This window comes from Salmo salar, chromosome ssa21 (assembly GCF_905237065.1).
Source record: "Salmo salar chromosome ssa21, Ssal_v3.1, whole genome shotgun sequence".
NCBI classification, from domain to species: Eukaryota; Metazoa; Chordata; class Actinopteri; order Salmoniformes; family Salmonidae; genus Salmo; species Salmo salar.
The window spans coordinates 22,652,771-22,676,781 of record NC_059462.1 but is presented as its reverse complement, the minus strand read 5'-3'; the positions used below and the strand labels follow the sequence as shown (position 1 = coordinate 22,676,781).

Here is a 24,011-nt window from a genome sequence, read left to right as displayed (position 1 = left end):
AACATTCAATGCCGTGTTGGTAAGCAATTCCTGCAAAATGTGGCCTCATGTTTTAGGTTATTGCCCTGCTGAAAGGGGAATTTATCTCCCAGTGTCTGCTGGAAAGCAGACAGAACCAGGTTTTCATCTAGGATTTTGCCTGTGCTTAACTCTATGACAAGCATACCCATAACATGATGCAGCCCCCACCATGCTTGAACATATGAAGTGGTACTCAGTGATGTGTTGGATTTGCCTTGAACTTAATGCTTTGTATTCAGGACAGTTAATTTCTTAGCATACGTTTTTGCAGTTTTACTTTAGTGCCTTATTGCAAAAAGGATGCATCTTTCTTTTTTATTCTGTACAGGCTTCCTTCTTTTCACTCGGTCATTTAGGTATTGTGGAGTAACTACAATGTTGTTGATCCATAATCAGTTTTCTCCTGTTACAGCCATTAAAATCTGTAACTGTTAAAAAGTTACCATTGGGCTCATGGTGAAATCCCTGATCCGTTTCTTTACTCTCCGGCAACTAAGTTAGGAAGGATGCCTGTATCTTTGTAGTGACTGGGTGTATTGATACACCATCCAAAATGTAATAAAAACTTTGTATTGACACACCATCCAAAATGTAATAACTTCACCATGCTCAAAGGGATATTCAATGTATGCTTTAAAAAAAAGTTTTATCTACCAATATGTGACCTTTGCGAGGCATTGGAAAACCTCCCTGGTCTTTGTGGTTGAATCAGTGTTTGAAATTCATTGGTCGACCGAGGGAACTTACAGATAATTGTGTGGGGTACAGAGATGAGGTAGTCATTCAAAAATCATGTTAAACACTATTATTGCACAAAGAGTGAGTCCATAGAACTTATTACGTGACTTGTTAAGCACATTTCTACACCTGAACTTATTTATGCTTGCCTATCTGAAACAGCTAGACATTTATCTGAGGTCTACAAGTGTTAATAGTCTGTAGTCTAGTCCATTATCAATCTGACATTCCAAACTGCCTTATTATCTCTGCTTCCAGAACTAGAATGAAAAACAACATTCCAGAACTAGAATGAAAACATCAACATTTCGGAACTAGAATGTAAACATCAAGATTCCGGATTCTCTCCACAAAATTCACATTCCCATCATTTTGTCAACATTCCTTTTCAGAATGCCTTATTCGTTGTAATCAGGCATGTGACAGCTCGTCTGTGGTTCCAATCTCTCACTCGCGCACACGCGCAGCGTGATGAGTAGAAGGGGTTATTGTGAATAATAGGAGATAAAAGAGAGGCTCTGTGATTTATGCTTCTTGCGATTGAAATTAATTCAATGACTTGACTTTCACACATGGGGGACACACACGATACACCGAGGCACACAGGCTGCTCCCTATTCAACAAGGACAGCGTTGCCATACAACCCATGTGTGTGACCCCTGTTGAGTTAACCCGTAATCAGAGAGTAAGCTACATATGATAAAGTAAGAGCTACTCGATACCAATCTCCACCAATGAGAAACCAGAGATAGGCCTTGGTCTCTGATCTGTGCTCTTCCGGCATTAATCACAACCCATAGCCATTGAGCCAAAAGCTGGGTCACCCTCAAAGCATAGTTACAAACCAAGAAATGTATGTATATAACATATCTGAGCATCTTCATGCAGAGTGGGTACTGATGTAGCTGACTAACTATGCTGTGATCTTGTAAACCCCAACGTTTTATCAGTGCTGATATATAATGGCCAATGTGTGATAGTGAACAGTGTTTGTCAAGCTCTTAGAGAGAGAGAGAGAGAAGAGAGAGAGAGAGAGAGAGAGAGAGAGAGAGAGAGAGAGAGAGAGAGAGAGAGAGAGAGAGAGATAGAAGGGGGGATCTATATCTGTACCCAGCAGTGTCTGGTGTGAAAACTGTCAGCAGTATTTTAACAGCCAGTGCTTTATATTCAGAACAGAGCTATTTCCGCCTCACTCTGTCTGTGCCTGCTGAGAAAAACACTTCTTTCTCTGAAAGGGATATACACCGAGTATACAAAACATTAATAACACTTTCTATTCCATGAATTAGAGTGACCAGGTGAATCCAGGTGAAATCTATGATCCGTTATCGATGTCACTTGTTAAATCCACTTCAATCAGTGTAGATGAAGGGAAGGAGACAGGTTAAAGAAGGAATTAAAGCCTTGAGACATGGATTGTGTATGTGACATGACAGGGTGAATGGGCAAGATAAAAGATCTAAGTGCCTTTGAACTGAGTATGGTAGTAGGTGCCAGACGCACCGGTTTGTGTCAAGAACTGCAACGCTGCTGGGTTTTTCACTCTCAACAGTTTCCCACGTGTATCAAGAACGTTCCACCACCCAAAGGACATCCAGCCAACATGACAACTGTGGGAAGCATTGGAGTCAACATGGGCCAGCATCCCTGTGGAACGCTTTATACACCTTGTAGAGGTGGGTGCAACTCAATATTAGGAAGGTGTTCCTAATGCTTTGCACATTCAGTGCATATGATAAGACTATTTGGGGTTTCAAACATAACTACACCAGCTTCAACTCAGAGGCTCGTACAACTCTGTCAAATAACAACGACTACACACTACTCATAGTTAATGCAATTTATCTCCAAAGATACTCTGACGTTGACTCATGGTTATGGAGCAATATAGAGTCAAGGTTGGAAAGTTTATCATCTAACCATTGCCAGGGCAACAATAACAACAAAACCTCCACCATATCATCAGCTCACATGAGACGTAAAGGAAGCTGTGGCTTTTAGCAGCTACATTTCAACGCTAATAAAACCACTGCGTCTTCAAGTTCTCACCTTGGGTGCCAGCTAGCTGCCTGGTTTCTCACAACTTCCATCCTAACCAGATAACACCAGCTGTGTGGTTCACCATTAACGAGCCTGATCAAACTAACACTTTTCTTTTCTGTAATAACATGAATATTGTCACAGAAGGTTTTTTATGAAATGAAAACAGAGAGAATTCCCTCCTTAGCTGTTGTAGTCTGGGTCATGATGGCTGAGGAGAGGACTGGGGTGAGCTGAGCACTGTCAGTAAAATCAGAACTAGTTCCCAACTCAGAGTAAACACACACACTATCAAAGACACACTCCGGCCTACCTTCACGTCTCGATGGATGACGTTGTTGTCATGGCAATATCGTAGTGCCTCTAGGATCTGTCTCATGTAGTGACTGGAGAGGGATAGAGAGCAATAAAACACCATGAGTGTTGATTTGATACAACATTGTTGTAATCAGTGGTTTATAGTACTTACAGTTAGTAAAAATACTTCAAAGTAATACTTAAGTTGTTTTTTGGGGTATCTGTAATTTACTATTTATATTTTGGACAAGTTTTACTTTTACTCCACTACCTTCCTAAAGAAAATAATGTACTTTCTACTCCATACATTTTCCCTGACACCCAAAACTAATCGTTACATTTTGTATGCTTAGCAGGACAGGAAACTGGTCCAATTCACACACTTATCAAGAGAACATCCCTAGTCATCCCTATTGCATCTGATCTGGAGGATTCACTAAACATAAATGCTTCGTTTGTAAATTATGTCTGTGTGTTGGAGAGTGCCCCTGGCTATCTGTAAATTGAAAAAAAAATAAGAAAATTGTGCAGTTAATATAAAGAATATGAAATTATTTATACTTTTGAAACTTAACTTAACTTTTACTCAAGTAGTATTTTACTGGGTGACTTTCACTTTTGTCATTTTCTATTAAGGTATCTTTACTTTTAATCAAGTATGAAAATAGGGTACTTTTCCACCACTGGTTGTAATGTCAACACTGTAATAGCAACAAGTGGATAATGTTGTTTTGGTATCGTGTGTGTTTTTCTATTCTTCTCTGTTCTTTTTCACTAGTGTTGTGTTTTGAAATGCCGAACGCCACATCGAAGTATGGCCTTGAGAGGAGGAACTCTTCAAGCAGAGAATCATGGGAAGTGGTCTTACCTGGCCACTGCTTCACTGTACACAAAGCCAGCATCTGCCCTCTTCACGATCTCAAAACACAGGTCTGCTCCATCCATACTGTAGGAGAGTGAGAGAGGCCGAGGGAGATAGAGGGGGAAGGAGAGGGAGGGAGAGAGAGCGAGAGAGGGGAAGAAGAGAGGTCAGTTTAGCATAAAGGTCAATGTAAACGTCCAGATTCAGGAGGTGAAAAGGCTATCCTTATTAGTTTGATGTGTGTGTTACTGTCTTTACTTTATCTATCCAATACTCCATAGACACCACTGCTATGGGCCGGGTTGAAAGCTGTGTGTCTGTCGCATGTGTTTGTGGGTCTGCATATTTGTGTGTGATAAAGCTATGAAAGTTACTCGAAATGAAACTTGTTCGTTTTTAATCGAATCCTTTGACGCACATGAGAGAGATGTGAAACAGGACATTTTTTGATATCTGATTTCACATAAAGGAATTTGTCATGGTGTGTGTTCGTGCACGCGTGTGTGTGTGTGTGTCTGTGGAGTCTTCAGGGACCTAAGGGGAGGTTCCTCTGGTGTGGAATCTTTGTCTTATCTCTGCCTCTTCATATTCCACATTGGTTGTGCTTTTTTTAATCATTCTCTCGTTCTCTCTCTTTCTAATTTTTCACCGTACACTGTCTCTTCTTCTACAGCCCGGCCTCTCACTAGGGCTGGGTGGTGTCCAGATGTTCATGCCGTCAGACTGTTCCTGTACCATACCGAGGTATACGCTATTAGTGGAAGTGCCCACAAGGGGTGCTATTTAAAACAAACTGCACAAGACAATTTAGGCAACAGGGATCTTGATCCAGGAGGGGATAGAATGTCTCTGACGTAACCAAGAAGCTTAATCTTGACATCTAGACACTTCGCTAGCAAGTTAGCAAACCAAATGCATAGCTGGAGCCCTGAGCTGGATATCATTTATTTGACCCATCTTAGATTTCTTATAGTTATACTTAACTTCTAAGAAATGGTATAACCCCCCAACCCACAATGTATATATTCTTTAAACGGTATTGAAAATCATACGGTCTGTATTTTGAAATAACCCGGTAATATGGCATTAACGCTCCCTCCCTTTCCCTCTCTCTCCATCTCTCACTCTATCACTTCTTCTACCACCTGGCCGCTCGGGCTCCTTCATCCTTTCAGCGCTCTACCATCTCTTTCTCCACACCTATTATCACAAAAGCTCTCACTTCAACACATTCTAGAACAGCTTCCTACACTGATACACACACCCCTTTGCCCTGTACCCATATTTTGGCCTGATAACTAGCATAGCTACGCTAGCGTTAGCGAGCAGTAGGAATCCCATTACCAGCTGTCACATCAATAATACCATTCTAGCATGACTGCGCTGCAACAAAATAAAATACTTTGATATAAAAAAAATGCTTGCAGACTATATAAGTGAATGAGTGTGTGTGTGTGTGTGTGTGTGTGTAATAGATAAGTTACAGAGTGTGTGACAGACTTACAACTCGAAGACCATGTAGAGCATGCCATCTGAACTGTAGGTCTCCACCAGCTCTACGATGTGAGGGTGCTTCAGCATGTGGCAGATACTGGCCTCTCTCTTCAGATCTGTGGAGGTAAGTGAAAGAGAGAGAGAACGGTTCGCGGTCAGGGGTTAGAGTTCATGGTCTCTGGCTTTCTAGAAAAGCTTTCGAGAAAAGCATCAGAAGAACTCATGTGGGGTAAATGAGAGGAAAAAACTAGATCAGTAGACACGCCTCCTTGTCGCTAGAACTATTCAATCTGAAAAATAAATGTGGTGAATATCATGTGAGAGCTTGAGTTTTGGGGAGAGTGATGTGCATGGGGAGAACATTTGATTGCTTGAACAAATCAATATTCTGAGTCTTCAACAGGGATGCAAATGGGGTATTGCACTGTCATCCTAAACGAGATGAATCGAAGGTAGAAACTCAAACAGGTATTATAAACCTGGTGGTTCAAGCCCTGAATGCTGATTGGCTGAAAGTCGTGGCATGTCAGACAGTATACCACGGGTATGAAAAATATTTATATATTACACTGGTAACCTGTTTATAATAGCAATAAGGCACCTCGGGAGGTTGTGGTATATGGCCAATATACCACGGCTAAAGGTTGTATCCAGAAACCCAGCGTTGTGTCGTGCATAACAACAGCCCTTAGCTGTGGTATATTGGCCATATATCACACCCTCTCGTGCCTTGCTTACATAAGCCTGAGTGAGTGAGTGTGTGTGTCTGCTGTTAAGACTAGCCAACACTAGGGGAGCTATCAGGAGCTTACATGAAGCTTCATCCAAACAGGCAATGTGTGTTACTGTTACTCTCTCCACTCCTTCCCTCTGTCCAATGTGAGGTCCTACCGTGCCATCTCCCATCCCCATCCTGTGTTTATATGTGTGACCCAGTTGGCAAACAGAAATACCTCCAGCCTTTTATACTTACATTTCAGTCATTTAGCAGACGCTCTTATCCAGGGTGACTTACAGTAGTGAATGCATACATTTTCATACTTTTTTTTCAGTACTGGTCCCCACTGTACTGCACTACACATTGTACAAAATATTAAGGACACCTTCCTAATATTGAGTTGCACACCCCTCCCCCTTTTGCCTTCAGAACCGCCTCAATTCGTCAGGGCATGGACTCTAGAAGCCGTCCAATTCGTTCCATAGAGATGCTGGCCCATGTTGACTCCAATGCTTCCTACAGTTGTGCCAAGTTGTCTGGTTGTCCTTTGGGTGGTGGACCATTCTTGATACACATGGGAAACTGTTGATGTGAAAAACCCAGCAGCGTTGCAGTTCTTGACACTCAAACCGGTGCGCCTGGCACCTACTATTTTGTCTTGCCCATTCACTCTCTGAATGGCATACATAATCCAAATCTTAATTGTCTCAAGGCTTACAAAATCCTTATTTAACCTGTCTCCTCCCCTTCATCTACACTAACTGAAGTGGATTTAACAAGTGACATCAGTAAGGGATCATACTGTAGCTTTCACCTGGATTCACCTGGTCAGTCTATGTCATGGAAAGAGTAGGTGTTCCTAATGTTTTGTACACTGTGTATCCTGCAGAGTGAGAGAACCAATAGATCAACACAAACATGCTGCATGTTGTTTTGACTACAGCACTATCTTCATCAAGCACCGGAATGTTACACTTGCTTCTTGGTTCTGCAGACACATTGGACCAGCGTTGCTCTGATCTATTTTCCTCTCTCCTCTTTCCCTCTCCTGTCTTTGCCTCGCCCTGGGCTCTACGCTAACCTTTTTCTACAGGGAGCATGTGTGCGCCTACATTGGAAAAAGCAGGTGCAACACAAAGATATTTAGGAGCACAATGGAAAATATTTGAGGTAATAAAGTTAAAATCCTTAAAGGTACTCCTAAATAAAAATGACAGGTTGCACAGCATTATATTTAGGCGCATATGCGGGTGAAAATTGTGGCACTGAAGAGCCCCGTCTCCTCATCCATCCATCCCCTTCAGCAGGCACTTACCTTAACACCCACCTCCAGGCAACAGCTATTCTGGGAGGGAACATTGGAGCTAGACGAGTGAGATATCATATGTAATCTTACACACACACACACACACACACACACACACACACACACACACGAGTGCGTGTATGATATACCTAACTTTTCGGCTTTATGCACACACTCCAGGAAAACACATTACTCCTCAATCTTAACAGCATTCACTTTTAATATCCTTCTCTGCAATATCACACACATAAAACCAAACTATGCAGGCACACAAATACCGCTACACACAAATACCGCTACACACAAATTCTCATTCATACAGTGCAGCCAGAGGACATTTAACATTCATCAGCAGTGCCAATGTCAGAGCGCCAGGAGAAAGAAAGAAAAAAAGAAAGAAAGAAAGAAAGAAAGAAAGAAAGAAAAGAAGGAAAAGAAGGAAAAGAAGGAAAGAAGGAAAGAAGGAAAGAAGGAAAGAAAGAAAGAAAGAAAGGAGGAAAAGAAAGAAAGAAAGAAAGAAAGAAGGAAAGAAAGAAAGAAAGAAAGAAAGAAAGAAAGAAAGAAAGAAAGAAAGAAAGAAAGAAAGAAAGAAAGAAAGAAGGAAAAGAAAGAAAGAAAGAAAAGGACGCAATGTGAAAGGAGATATCGGAGAGTGTCTTCCTCACACTTCCAAAAGAGTGTGGGTGGCATTCCGTACACGGGAGAAATAATAAGCCAATATCACAGCCAATCACAACACTGGCGGGTAATTAATACTGTGAAACACTATCCTTCCACTATTACTGCAGATATACTGTATTATGAACATTTTCTGAAATTACAATGCAAAAATATGTGTAGCACCTTTATGGGCAGGCAGGAGGCAAAGGATAAAGTACATAAAATAGTGATTTTGTTCATAGAAATAATGGCAGTGCAATGGCACTTAATGTTAATGTTGGCAAGTAGTCAAAAATGACTTACCAAAACAAACAATGAACAAAAATGTAAAACAATCCAAAATTGGACTTAGGTAACAGGCTACAGGTACTGAGAAAATAAAATACGGCCAACGTGGACACGCTCCCCTTCCGAGCTTACAGAACTCTGGCAAAGCCAGGTAGAAATACCTTGAGCCATGTTCTAGGCTAAACCATAGCCACAATGCGTAGGGGTGCACACTGCACATAACCAATTAACTGGTTAAAAATGTATTTACACAACACAGAGGCTATAGAAACATCTAATAACAGACCATCATAACATCACATTATTCATAGGCCTTCAAATCAAAACTGGTTCACATCTTCAATAGCAGTGATCTCAATCAACAGATAAACAAAATGACAGAACTCGCAGGAAAGAGGGGCGCACACTTCTTGAGCAAACCCATATCTACAAGGAAATGGCAGTGGGCGTGCCTTGTGTTGAGCGCGGATGAGCATGAGCTCAGAGAAGCGGCAAGAAGAACAGTAAGCACTGAAAATAAATCCCAAACTGAAGGAAAAGAACTTCACTTGATTAGCAAACGTAGGCTAATGATAAGAGGGGAATTTAATAGCAACCAATACCGCTCAAAAAATATCCTTTGGTATTTGTTTCATTAGTCCACTGTTGATACAGTCGCAAAAATGTTTTGCATGTCAGCAATCAAGATTTCCAGATATAGAACCTACAAAATAGAGAAAGTGTCAACAGTATGATGCGACTAATGAAACAAATACCAAAAGATACAATGTTTCAGCTCCCAGTAGAAGCTCTCAGGCCTCTGTGTGTGTGTGTGTGTGTGTGTGTGTGTGTGTGTGTGTGTGTGTGTGTGTGTGTGTGTGTGTGTGTGTGTGTGTGTGTGGGAAGTGACTGAATGGAAATGATTCTCAGATCACTGCATCAGTATTACAGCTGACCTCAGAATAGAGGCAATAAATGAGGAGGGAGAAAACGTGAGAGAGAGAAAGAGAGATTGCATAAGTGTGGTTGAATGAAAGAGATTAAATGAATGAAAATTGGGAGGGAGAGAGGGAGATCGACATAGATCACACACAACAAGGCCATGTACTTTCTTCAAAGTCAGATCAAAACCCATAGCAGGAAAGCACACACCTCCATATGGCTTTGACACGCATGTACACTGCAGGGGGCATGTCAAACAGTGCCATGTTCAATGACTCACCACAGATAAAGCAGTTAGGAGGGGAGGGGAGGAGAGGGGGAGAGAGAGAGCTCTCAATAGAGGTCCCCGTTTCTCCAGCTGGGAGCTAAAGCCTGCTCTGGAGGAGGCCCTGATCTGTGTGTCTGTGTGTGTCTGTGTGTGTGCGCGCATGCGCGCTGTGTGATGTTTCTGCTGCTGGTAGTCAATGCCTGCTCCAAAGGGGCAGCAAAGAGAGGCCTCGGTACATGTAGTAGAGCTCTAGATGCCAGGTGCCCCATTACTATAGCTACCACCTGGAGAGGAGGAGGAGGGATGGGGAGAGGGAGGGAGGGAGGGAGGCAGAGAGGGGGGGGGTGGGGAGAGGGAGGGAAGGAAGGATGGGGAGAGGGAGGGATGGGGAGAGGGAGGGAGGGAAGGAGGGAGGCAGAGAGGCAGAGAGGGAGGGGTGGGGACTCAAAGTGATGAATCTCTATGGTTCTCAGGGCTGCTTTTCTCTCTTATCTCTCGTGCAGTCTGACCTATTCATCACACACCACTGGGACAGGGGGCCTCGGCAAGTGTGTGTGTTTGTAGATGGAGAGAATGTGCAAGCATGTGTGTGTGTGTGAAAGCTTTAGTGTATGTGTGTGACCCCTGCTGGCCAATAGATCACCGGCCCACTCCATTTCTGGGTCCTTCAGGCCCGTCCCTAGGCGTTGTGCAGCAGTGTGTGTGACTACTCTCCTGTATTAAAGCTGCTCGTTCAAGAGTAACTGTTCTATTTTCTATCACCCAACAAATGTGAAATATAAAGACAAATCAACAAAGGGAACAGTGTTGCTGCCATCTAGAGTTTGTGTGTGTGTGTGTGTGTGTGTGTGTGTGTGTGTGTATCGGTTGATAGATTTCTCAGCGCTCCAGCCAAGGCCTGTGATTGGATACAAACAGGTGGGAGGGTGATGGAGAGGAATGGGAGGCCAAGGGAAAGTTTAATTTGTGTTTTTCCTCGGTCGTTTTCCATCCCTCTGTTTCCATCCCTCGCTTTATGAGAAGGGAGGGATGACAGAAATCCCTGGCTCTGGTAGAAAGGAGATATTTCTCCTCCGCGGAGCGGGGTACATGATCCCTCGTTCAGAAGGGGTTTGTAGGGGATTGTCTGTGGAGTCTGGTAGGAAGAGAAGCTAAGCTCAAATACTCATGCAGACTTAGAAAAGGACTTAACCTGACAGTGAGTTTTCATAGAATGCGCACACACACACGACTACAGAAGTAATAAATAATACTAGTAATAATAATTGGAACTGTTATGCCAAGCCGACTAGCACGGAGGGGGGCAGTGTTGTCTGGAGAAACCACAGATGTGTCCTGTGTCAGGGAAACAGGCCGGATCAGCTACCTAACAACACAGTCACATATCATACTTCACTGTACTGAAATCTACCACTCAACACCCATCTGTGACTACACCTAGCCACACACATATCTCTTTGTCAAATCTCCTGCTAGTCCCTATACACTCCAGTGGGAAGAAATGAGAATGGAGATGGAAACAAATAGAAACGTGAGACTGAAGTGACAAACTGTACAACTGTATGACACTCAGACAACAGACAAAAGACAAGAGGACAGTCCCAGTTTTACTCTGCAGATATTGGTCAGTGACATTTTTACTGTTGTCAGTATTCACACATATGAAAGCTTAAGTCTGACACACGCAGACCACACACACACGCAGACCACACACACACACACGCAGACCACACACACACACGCAGACCACACACACACGCAGACCACACACACTTAGAGATGGCATTTCTGATCAACTCGATTCATTACTGAAGGGCCAGAAATAGAAATCGATCTCCTTGTTTCACTTTTCTCATTTTAATTGTTCAGCAAAAAATGATATTTTCCAGCAATGTAAAAACATAGCAGCTAGTACCAATATAGCCTACATGAATGTGGAATGTGCTTTGAGATCAGAATCAGGCATTAAAAGTCAATATTTTTCAAGAGGGTTCCTAATGACAGAGCAGAGAGGATGTGATCAGCGGACAGGAAAGAACAGTCTCATTAGACACCCTTCATAGAGCACAGAAAGACCGATCTCACAGAACCTCCCTCTTTCTTTCCTTTTCTCTCTCTCCCTCCAAATTCACACCATTTCTCCCTCGCTCTCTTTATCCATTTCCTAATCGCTCACTCTACAGGTTTGCCTGCCTGTCTCTCTCTCTCTCCTTCTCATCGAAGGTAGAGCTGTAACGGTCACTAAGTATAACGTGCCAGTGGTTGAGGTAAAGGTAAGGCAGAGTGGTAATGTAATATAATGTAGATGTATGATTCTCCATTGCAGATGAGATGCCATCAGTTACCTATGTGTGTGTTAGGCAATTATGCAAAGAATAGGCCCATACTCTGCTGCCAATTTACCCTCAATTGTCTCAGTGTGTGTGTGTGTGTGTGTGTGTGTGTCTTTGCCTGAGACAAGAAAAGGAAGATATATCATAATGGGTGGTTGAAGTAACTACAGTCCATTCACTGAGATTGAACCCTGCAATCTTCCCCTCTTAAAAACAAATACAACTCTATTTCTCTCTCTTTCAGAGTGGACGAATGGTGCTGCAATGGACAGCTGTAGTTTTACGAGCTGCTGACCAATTCTGATATGTTGTGGTGTTTTTTTCCACTGGTCTGAACTGTTTTTGTACATAATGTTTCCGCCAGTTTCCTATGACCGAAAAGAGCTTCTGGACATCAGAACAGTGGTCACTAACCTGGATGTGGATGAGGATTTCTACTTCAATGAGTCGGCGGCGCAGGACATACTGCTCCCCCCGGATTAGGCTCTAATCCCCGACACTCAGAACAGGAAGTGACGGTGTAAGAGAGGCCGACGTGCGGGCACCCTGGCGAAACTACGTCGGTGAGTAAATAAATCGCCAACGTAGGATCACCGGAGAACTGAACGAGCTCCGTTCATGGGACCTGAAGAACTGTAATATTGTGGCTGAACAAGGACATGGATAATATACATCTAGCTGGTTTTTCTATCCGCCAGCAGGACCGAACGGCAGCCTATGGTAAACTCAAGGGGGAGATGTGTCTCTTTGTGAACAACAGCCGGTGCGCAATATTTAATATTAAGGAAGTCTGGAGGTTCTGCTTGCCTGAGTTAGATAAGCTGTAGACCAGTGGTTCTCAACTGGTTTTGCCTGGGGACCCACATTTGACAAGGACAATTTATTCACAAACCAATATTATGGACTGTTAATGATTGCATTTTGTAATGTTGTATTGCAGCTGCCTTCTTGGGCAGGCTTCACTTGCAAAATAGACTCTGTCTCACTGGGCTACTATTATGGTATTAAAGACAGTCATTACACAGACATATTAGCTGAGAAAACATTTATGATCAATTCAAGAGAATAAGCCGTTGAATTAGGCGACCAGTTCAGGGGTGGGGTGTAATAAATGATCAGAATCAGAACATGATATCAAAACCAGTCCAATAATGTTAATGAACAGTAACACATACCAGTCCAATAATGTTAATGAACAGTAACACATACCAGTCCTATAATGTTAATGAACAGTAACACATACCAGTCCAATAATGTTAATGAACAGTAACACACCAGTCCAATAATGTTAATGAACAGTAACACATACCAGTCCAATAATGTTAATGAACAGTAACACACCAGTCCTATAATGTTAATGAACAGTAACACACCAGTCCTATAATGTTAGGGGCTAGGGGGCAGTATTGAGAATGTTGAAAAAAATATGTGCCCATTTTAAACTGCCTCCTACACCAACTCAGAAGCTAGGATATGCATATTATTAACAGATTTGGATAGAAAACACTCTGAATTTTCTAAAACTGTTTGAATGGTGTCTGTAAGTATAACAGAACTCATATGGCAGTCAAAACCCTGAGACAAATTCTTACAGGAAGTGGATATCTGATGTGTTGAATTACTTTTAAGCCTATGCCATTGAAACACACAGGGACTTATTAATCATTGAGCAATTCCTACGCCATCCACTAGATGTCACCAGTCTTTACAAAGTGGTTTGAGTCTTCTACTGTGAAAACTGCCCGAACAAGAGACTTGGAAAGTTGGTCATAAGCGGATGGCCTATACTACTCTGGCGCGCGAGTGCATGTTTGGGTACTCTCGTTCCAATACGTTTTAAAAGAGAATGCAATCGTCCGCCTTGAATATTATTGAAGTTCTGATTGAAAAAGGCCCTAATGATTTATGCTATACAACGTTTGACATGTTTGAACAAACGTAAATATTTTTTTCCCCTCTTTGGTGAAGACAAGTCCGGCGGGCGACGTTCATGTTTTTGAGTAGCCTACAGGACGCGCTAACAACACGGAGCTTTTTGGACATAAATTATGAGCTTTTTCGAACAAAACTACATTTGTTATGGACCTGGGATCCCTGGAAGTGCCTTCTGATGAAGATAATCAAAGGTAAGGGAATATGTACATAGTATTTTTGATTTTAGATCTCTCCAACATGGCGCCTAGTCTGTATCGCCAAGCCTATTTTTCTGAGCACAGGACCTCGTTTATTGCAAAGTGTGATTTCCCAGTAAAGTTATTTTTAAATCTGGCAATGCGGTTGCGTTCACGAGATGTTAACCTGTTAGGGCTAGGGGGCAGCATTTGCACGTCTGGATAAAAAAAATGTACCCGATTTAATCTGGTTACTAATCCTACCCAGTAACTAGAATATGCATATACTTATTATATATGGATAGAAAACACTCTAAAGTTTCTAAAACTGTTTGAATGGTGTCTGTGAGTATAACAGAACTCATTTGGCAGGCAAAACCCTGAGACATTTTCTGACAGGAAGTGGATACCTGATGTGTTGTATTGACTTTAAACCTATCCCATTGAAAAACACAGGGGCTGAGGAATATTTTGGCACTTCCTATTGCTTCCACTAGATGTCACCAGCCTTTACAAAGTGTTTTGAGTCTTCTGGAGGGAGATCTGACCGAACAAGAGCCATGGAACGATGATGTCCCATTAGACACCTGGCGCGCGAGTTCATGTTGGGTACCCTCGTTCCAATACGTTATAAAAGAGTATGCATTCGTCCACCTTGAATATTATTCATGTTCTGGTTAAAAAGGCCCTAATGATTTATGCTATACAACGTTTGACATGTTTGAACGAACGTAAATATATTTTTTCCCCTCGTTCATGACGAGAAGTCCGGCTGGCTTAGATCATGTGCTAACAAGACGGAGATTTTTGGACATAAATGATGAGCTTTTTTGAACAAAACTACATTCGTTATGGACCTGTGATACCTGGAAGTGACATCTGATGAAGAGAATCAAAGGTAATGGATTATTTACATAGTATTTTAGATCTCCCCAACATGACGTCTAGTCTGTATCGCAACGCGTATTTTTCTGGGCGCAGTGCTCAGATTATTGCAAAGTGTGATTTCCCAGTAAGGTTATTTTTAAATCTGGCAAGTTGATTGCGTTCAAGAGATGTAAATCTATAATTCTTTAACCTCTTGGGGCTAGGTGGGACGCTAGCGTGCCACCTGTGGTGCACTCCATCAACAGCAGGTGCATTTCAAGAGCGGCAAATTTGAATCCAAATAAATGTCAAAATTCAAATTTTTCAAAAATACAACTATGTTACACCATTTGAAAGATAAACATCTCCTTAATCTAACCACGTTTTACGATTTCAAAAAGGTTTTACGGCGAAAGCATAAATTTAGAGTATGTTAGGACAGTACATTTACAAGAGTTGTGTGTAATGTTTTGTCAAGTCAAAGACAGGGTCACCAAAACCATAAAACCAGCTAAAATGATACACTAACCTTTTACAATCTCCATCAGATGACACTCCTAGGACATTATGTTAGACAATGCATGCATTTTTAGTTCTATCAAGTTCATATTTATATACAAAAACAGCGTTTTACTATGGCATTGATGTTGAGGAAATCGTTTCCCTCCAATAACCGGCAGTCAAGTCAGCGTCACAAATTAAATAATTAAAATGAGAAAACATTGGTAAAATATTATATTGTCATTTAAAGAATTATAGATTTACATCTTTTGAACGCAATCAACTTGCCAGATTTAAAAATAACCTTACTGGGAAATCACACTTTGCAATAATCTGAGCACTGTGCCCAGAAAAATACGCGTTGCGATACAGACTAGACGTCATGTTGGGGAGATCTAAAATCGAAAATACTATGTAAATAATCCATTACCTTTGATTCTCTTCATCAGATGTCACTTCCAGGTATCACAGGTCCATAACGAATGTAGTTTTGTTCAAAAAAGCTCATCATTTATGTCCAAAATCTCCGTCTCGTTAGCACATGATGTAAGCCAGCCGGACTTCTCGTCATGAACGAGGGGAAAAAATATATTTCCGTTCGTTCAAACATGTCAAACGTTGTATAGCATAAATCATTAGGGCCTTTTTTAACCAGAACATGAATAATATTCAAGGTGGACGAATGCATAGCCTTTTATAACGTATTGGAACGAGGGTACCCAACATGAAGTAGCGCGCCAGGTGTCTAATGGGACATCACCGTTCCATGGCTCTTGTTCGGTCAGATCTCCCTCCAGAAGACTCAAAACACTTTGTAAAGGCTGGTGACATCTAGTGGAAGCAATAGGAAGTGCCAAAATATTCCTAAACCCCTGTGTTTTTCAATGGGATAGGTTTAAAATCAATACAACACATCAGGTATCCACTTCCTGTCAGAAAATGTCTCAGGGTTTTGCCTGCCAAATGAGTTCTGTTATACTCACAGACACCATTCAAACAGTTTTGGAAACTTTAGAGTGTTTTCTATCCATATATAATAAGTATATGCATATTCTAGTTACTGGGTAGGATTAGTAACCAGATTAAATCGGGTACATTTTTTTATCCAGACGTGCAAATGCTGCCCCCTAGACCCAACAGGTTAAATGACAATATAATATTTTACCAATGTTTTCTAATTTTAATTATTTAATTTGTGACGCTGACTTGACTGCCGGTTATTGGAGGGAAACGATTTCCTCAACATCAATGCCATAGTAAAACGCTGTTTTTGGATATAAATATGAACTTGATAGAACTAAAAATGCATGCATTGTCTAACATAATGTCCTAGGAGTGTCATCTGATGGAGATTGTAAAAGGTTAGTGCATCATTTTAGCTGGTTTTATGGTTTTGGTGACCCTGTCTTTGACTTGACAAAACATTACACACAACTCTTGTAAATGTACTGTCCTAACATACTCTAAATTTATGCTTTCGCCGTAAAACCTTTTTGAAATCGTAAAACGTGGTTAGATTAAGGAGATGTTTATCTTTCAAAGGGTGTAAAATAGTTGTATGTTTGAAAAATTTGAATTTTGACATTTATTTGGATTCAAATTTGCCGCTCTTGAAATGCACCTGCTGTTGATGGAGTGCACCACGGGTGGCACGCTAGCGTCCCACCTAGCCCATAGAGGTTAATCTATAATTCTTTGAATGACAATATAATATTTCACCAATGGTTTCGAATAGTAATTATTTAATTTGTTGTGCTGATTGACTGGCGGTATTGGAGGGAAAATATTTTCTCAACATCAACGCCATTGTAAAATGCTGTTTTTGGATATAAATATGAACTTGATAGAACAAAAAATGCATGTATTGTCTAACATAATGTCCTAGGAGTGTCATCTGATGAAGATTGTCAAAGGTTAGTGCATAATTTTAGCTGGTTTTCTGCTTTTGGTGACGCCTGTCTTTGCATTGACAAAACATTACACACAGCTATTTTCAATGTACTGTCCTAAGATAATCTAACTTTATGCTTTCGCCGTAAAGCCTTTTTGAAATCGGACAACGTGGTTAGATTAAGGAGATGTTTATCTTTCAAAGGGTGTAAGATAGTTGTATGTTTGAGAAATTTGAATTGTTTTCAAATTTGGCGCTCTTGATATTTCACCTGTTGTTGATAGGGTGTACCAGGGGTGGGACGCTTGCGGTTGACAGGGACACTCGGAGGTCATTCTGGCTGTCCAGTTTGTTTCTTCTTTTAGTTTTCAGCACGACCATAGCAGAGAAGCCACTTTCACACTGATATGTAGTGCTGAACGATAGCATGGTTCTGATTGCACGACAGACGAGAGCAGGATAGTCTCCCACTACGCTGCACCAGAACTGTGGCAGTGTCATTTCCTGCGCATGCTCAGTCCGCGATCAAATGACAGTTCCAACAGCTGTCATCTTAATTGCTTGGCAACATGACGCATCCCATCTCCACTCAAAATGGGGTCGCGTACCCAGTGATCTTGTCTCCTGTTCTCCTCCGGGGAGTAGTTGCAAAACCTTCCCTGCAGCTTGACAAGATACTGTTTAATGTTTTTTTCAGTGTGCCGCTGTGCAACTTGTTCATCAGATTCTGAATCTCAAAATCAGCATTGGGAAACATGTCAATCCTCCCGTTAGAAACATGCTTTGACAAAACGGTAAGCTTCATCTTAAAGGCATCGACTTTATCCATCTGTTCAAAACGATTGGCCCCCTCCCTTGCATTGACGCATTGAGAGAATTCAGATGATCAAAAATATCCGCCAGGTAGGCAACCTGCACCAGCCATTCCTCACAATTGAAATGTTCGGCCAGAGGTGACTTGTTTTCCGAAAGATACGCAGCAATCTCCGCTCGAAGCTCATAAAAGCAACCCAACACTTTACCCCTGGAAAGCCAGAGGACCTCTGCATGATAAAGCACCTGCTGGTGCTCGCTCCCCATATAACTGCAGAAAGCCTGGAAACACCTGCTTTTCATGGAACTCTTTTTGATATAGTTGACACACTTGATCACATCCTGGAGAGTGGCATGAAGGTCAGGCACCATGTATTTCGCTGCCAATGCCTCCCTGTGTAGGAAGCGGTGGTTCCACTTTGCACTTGGTGCTCTCTCCATGATCCGCTTTACTACTCCGGAGTGCTTTCCCATCATGGCAGCTGCCCCATCAGTGGTCACTCCAACTCACCCATCCCAGGCCAGTCCCACGGAGCCCAGGTACAGTACATGTCCATTGTGTTCAAGACAGCCTCTGCACAACTGAGCAAGAGGACAAGTACATTAGAGTGTCTAGTTTGAGAAACAGATGCCTCACAAGTCCTCAACTGGCAGCTTCATTAAATAGTACACGCAAAACACCAGTCTCAACGTCAACAGTGAAGAGGCGACTCCGGGATGCTGGCCTTCTAGGCTGAGTTCCTCTGTCCAGTGTCTGTGTTCTTTGCCCATCTTAATCTTTTCTATTTATTGGCCAGTCTGAGATATGGCTTTTTCTTTGCAACTCTGCCTAGAAGGCCAGCATCCCGGAGTCGCCTCTTCACTGTTGACGTTGAGACTGGTGTTTTGCTGGTACTATTTATTGAAGCTGCCAGTTGAGGACTTGTGAGGCGTCTGTTTCTCAAACTAGACACTCTAATGTACTTGTCCTCTTGCTCAGTTGTGCACCATGGCCTCCCACTCCTCATTCCATTCTGGTTAGAGCCAGTTTGCTCTGTTCTGTGAAGGGAGTAGTACACAGCGTTATACGAGATCTTCAGTTTCTTGGCAATTTCTCGCATGGAATAACCTTCATTTGTCAGAACAAGAATAGACTAATGAGTTTCAGAAGAAAGTGCTTTGTTTCTAGCCATTTTGAGCCTATAATCGAACCCACAAATGCTGATGCTCCAGATACTCAACTAGTCTAAAGAAGGCCAGTTTTATTGCTTCTTTAATCAGAATAACAGTTTTCAGCTGTGCTAACATAATTTAAAATGGGTTTTCTAATGATCAATTAGCCTTTTCAAATGATAAACTTGGATTAGCTAACACAACGTGCCATTGGAATACAGGGGTGATGGTTGCTGATAATGGGCCTCTGTACGCTTATGTAGATATTCCATTAAAAATCAGCCATTTCCAGCTACAATAGTCATTTAAAACATTAACAATGTCTACACTGTATTTCTGATCAATTTGATGTTATTTTAATGGACCATTTTTTTGGCTTTACTTTCAAAAACAAGGACATTTCTAAGTGACACCAAACTTTTGAACGGTAGTGTATGCATTGAGCTTGTCTGATGCTTTAAGCACACTGTTTGATGAAATAAGACACAAATGACTCAAGAGTGAGCCAGAGATCAAGACAACCAGAAGAAATAAAACTTTACCTGACCATCCTCCTCCTGCTCCTACTGGCTTTCGCAGATTCTGCCATTACTCTCCTGAAGTTTTCGGTAATAGGCTACACGAGGAGTCTGCGATCTTTCTCATGTGGAATGCCAATTTATCTTACCATTTCTACCGATCCGCCTGCCAGTTATGGTTTTCATATGCACATTTTCGTGGAACAGCTTCATTTCATTTATATCCATTGTAATTAATCAAAATGATATCCAAACCTAAATGAAAATGATTACAAACCTAAAAAGTGACTTTTGTTGCCAACTATGTAAAAATAGCCTATAAAGCCAACAAATGAAAACATTTACAGCCTGCAGGTAGAAATTATCCTGATAAAAATTAATTTCCTATAAATCACATTGGCTTTGCATGGCCTGTCTGCAACAAACTTGAAATATTGTATAAACTATTTACTAATTGGTCCGGCCCAAAGCTTCAACTAGCAAACTTGCAATATTGTATCAAATATTCTGCGCCCTCAGAGACTTGGAAAGATTCTCAAATACATTGAGGAGGAAAAAACAGACTTAGTTTGCTTGATGTTTGAGGTGAAGAAAACATTATTTTGAGAAGCGCCACAGCTCATTAGTGGTGGGGCGTTAAGCCAATCAGAAATACCATCAGATCCCCAAATGGGCTCATTTATTATCAGTCCCTCAGGATTCAGCGATTCTGCGATCGCATAATTCGATGCAAAATGAACCAATCAGCGCATATTGTGAGAGGGCTCGCAATTTTGACCAATCGCCGCACTTTTAGCGCATAAAAGGGTCCAATCAAAAGTGGGCTCGTAATTTTGACCAATTACTGCACTGTTCACGTGCGAAGATGGGTGATATTTGAATGATTTCTATTAATTGTACTGTCTGTCAGCAATCTCATTTTCCAACAAAAATAACAGCTAACGACCGTGCAAAACAATTTCCAAATGCAAAGCATATGACAATGCCAGAACAGTTCCCATGACTGAAGTGGTAGCAGGGAAGACTGGGGCAAGCGCATAAAGAATCAAGGTGAGTGGTGTTTTACTCAAACTTTTACTCTGCTAACCTTGGCTTTAGTAGGGTGGTCGGCACTCTGCTCTCCCCAGTCTGTCTATGGAGAGCGCTGCTCAAAGCACTGAGTGCAATTTGTCAGCTTTGCCGTTTTAAACTCTGTAAAACTTAATACGGATCACAAAAGCACAAGCTCTCTGGATTTTTTAGAAATGGTAATACTGTTTTAAAAAAGTACATATCAACCACAATATTACATTTTTACGTTTTCTGTTCTTTATCTCCCTTATGACCCTTTCAGAAAAAAATCACAATCTCAAGCAAGTTGAAGACAACTTATTAGAAAGAAATATCGATCCTCATCCATCTCTGCAGCACTCCACCAATCAGGCCTTTATGGTAGAGTGGCAAGACAGAAGCCACTCCTCAGTAAAAGACACATGACAGCCGCTTGGAGTTTTCCCAAAAGGCACCTAAAGACTCTCAGACAATGAGAAACAAGATTCTCTGGTCTGATGAAACCCAAGATTTAACTATTGGGCCTGAATGCCAAGCGTCACGTCTGGAGGAAACCAGGCACCGCTCATCACCTGGCCAATACCTTCCCTATGGTGAAGCATGATGGTGGCAGCATCATGCTGTGGGGATGTTTTTCAGCGGCAGGGACTGGGAGACTAGTCAAGATAGACGGACAGATGAATGGAGCAAGGTACAGAGAAAACCTGCTCCAGATTGCTCAGGACCTCAGACTGGGGTGAAGGTTCATCTTCCAACAGGACAACAACCCTAAGCACACAGCCAAGACAACGCAGGAGTGGCTTGGGACAAGTCTCTGAATGTCCTTGAGTGGCCCAGCCAGAGCCCGGACTTGAACCCGAGCGAACATCTCTGGAGACCTGAAAATAGCTGTGCAGCAACGCTCCCCATCCAACCTGACAGAGCTTGAGAGGATCTGCGGAGAAGAATGGGAGAAACTCCCCAAATACAGGTGTGCCAAGCTTGTAGCGTCATACCCAAGAAGACTTGAGACTATAATCGCTGCCAAAGGTGCTTCAACAAAGTAGTGAGTAAAGGGTCTGAATACTTACGTAAATGTAATATTTCTGTTTTTTATTGTTGATACATTTGCAAAAATGTCGTAAAAACCTTTTTTTGCTTTGTCATTATAGGGTAAAGAGACACCTAAGAAAACAACATAGCATGGTAGCAACACCACATGACAACAACATGTTAGCAACACAACATGGAAGCAGCACAACATTGTGGGAGCACAAAACATGGTACAAAATTTTTTGGGAACAGACAACAGCACAAAGGCAAGAAGGTAGAGGCAATAATACATCACGCGAAGCAGCCACAACTGTCAGTAAGAGTGTCCATAATTGAGTCTTTGAATGAAAAGATGGGAGATAAAAGCTGTCCAGTTTGAGTGTTTGTTGCAGCTCGTTCCAGTCGCTAGCTCAAGCGAACTGAAAAGAGGAGCAATCCAGGGATGTGTATGCTGTGGGGACATTTAACAGAATGTAACTGGCAGAACAGATGTTGTATGTGGAGGATGAGGGCTGCAGTAGATAACTCAGATAGGGGGGAGTGAGGCCTAAGAGGGTTTTATAAATAAGCGTCAACCAGTGGGACTTGCGACAGGTACACAGAGATGACCAGTTTACAGAGGAGTATAGAGTGCAGTGATGTGTCCTATAAGGAGCATTGGTGGCAAATCTGATGGCTGAATGGTAAAGAACATCTAGTGATGCAGCCAGTCAAGATTCTCTCAATGGTCCAGCTGTATAACTTTTTTAGGATTTGAAGGCCCATGCCAAACCTTTTCAACTTCCTGAGGGGGAAGAGGCTCTCTGTCTTGCCTTCTTCATGACTGTGCATGTGTGAGTGGACTGTGCGTGTGTGAGTGATTTGTAAACAGAGGAACTTGAAGCTCTTGACCCACTCTACTCTGGCCTGTCGATGGGTGAGGGCAGTGTGAAGTGCAATTGAGATTGGGTCGTCTATTGATCTTTCGGGGCGGTATGAAAATAGGAGTGTGTCCAGTGTGTCTGGGATGAAGGAGTCGATGTATGCCATCACCAGCCTTTCAAAGCACTTCATGATTACAGATGTGAGTGCTACAGGGTGGTAGTCATCTTGAAACGTGGGGATTACAGACTTGGACAAGGAGAGGTTGAAGATTACATGCTCTGAGAACGTGCCCTGGAATACCGTCCGGCCTTGCAAGTGTTGACCTAATTAAAAACCTTACTCACGTCGGTGTCAGAGAGCGAGATCACCCAGTCCTCTGGGCGGTGGGGGCCCTCACGCATGGTACAGTGTTGTTATTGTTGAAGCGTGCCTAAAATGCATTGAGTTCACCTGGAAGAGAGGCATTGTTTGACATATCACGGCTGGGTCTTCCTTTGTAATCCGTAATGGACTGTAGCCCCTGCCACATTCCGCGGGCGTCGGAGCATGTATAGTATGATTCCACTTTATTCCTATATTGTCCTTTTGCTTGTTTGCTGACTCTGCGGCGGTCATAGCGTCACTTTTTGTACTTGTTCCTGTCCTCAGCCGTAGCTTCAGGGTTGTCTGCGATGGACCTATGTGCAGCAGCCCTCTCCTTTAGTTTAGCGCTAAACTGTGTGTTAATCCAGGGCTTTTGATTGGGGAAGCAGCTTCACTGTGGGGACAACGTCACCAATGCATTTGCCTTATGAAGCCGGTGACGGAGGTGGTTAGCTCGTTGACGTTATCGCCGGTGTCTTGGAACATATTCCAATCAGCGCTAGCAAAGCAGTCCTGTAGCATAATCTCTGATTCTCATGTAGATTTCTCGTCACAGCGAGTCACGGGTACTTCCCGTTTGAGCCTCTGCTTTTAAACAAGAAGCAGGAGTACAGAGTCATGATCTGATTGGTCGAATGGCGGACGAGGGAGGGCCTTGTATGCTTGCTTGTGGGTAGAGTAACAGTAGCCTAGGACTTTTTTGTCCTTAGTGGCAAAGGAGACGTGTTGATGGAAGTTGGGCATCGCGTGTCTTAATGACGAGAAACAAGAAAAGGCGTCAAGGAAAGCAGCCTACGGAATGTACGTTTTCCTGCTTGTTTATAGCTTTGTACAGTTAGTTAAGTGCCAGCTTGTTATATTTATTGAGGTGGAATGTATACCCCAGTCAGGATAACAGCTGA

At 42.2% G+C, this 24,011-nt stretch overlaps 1 protein-coding gene across 16 annotated transcripts in view; it reads right to left on the bottom strand.

The window, feature by feature from the left end:
• Positions 1 to 24,011, bottom strand: part of LOC106581943 (peripheral plasma membrane protein CASK) — a 212,035-nt gene that overhangs the window by 102,867 nt on the left and 85,157 nt on the right. For all 16 annotated transcript variants that reach the window (XM_014164475.2, XM_014164474.2, XM_014164482.2 and 13 more), the window contains exons 3-5: positions 5,464 to 5,569; positions 3,966 to 4,043; positions 3,114 to 3,186 (exon numbers count right to left, since the gene is read on the bottom strand). In XM_014164475.2, the coding sequence (XP_014019950.1) occupies positions 3,114 to 3,186; positions 3,966 to 4,043; positions 5,464 to 5,569 (257 nt within the window). The remainder of the gene's footprint in view (positions 1 to 3,113; positions 3,187 to 3,965; positions 4,044 to 5,463; positions 5,570 to 24,011) is intronic.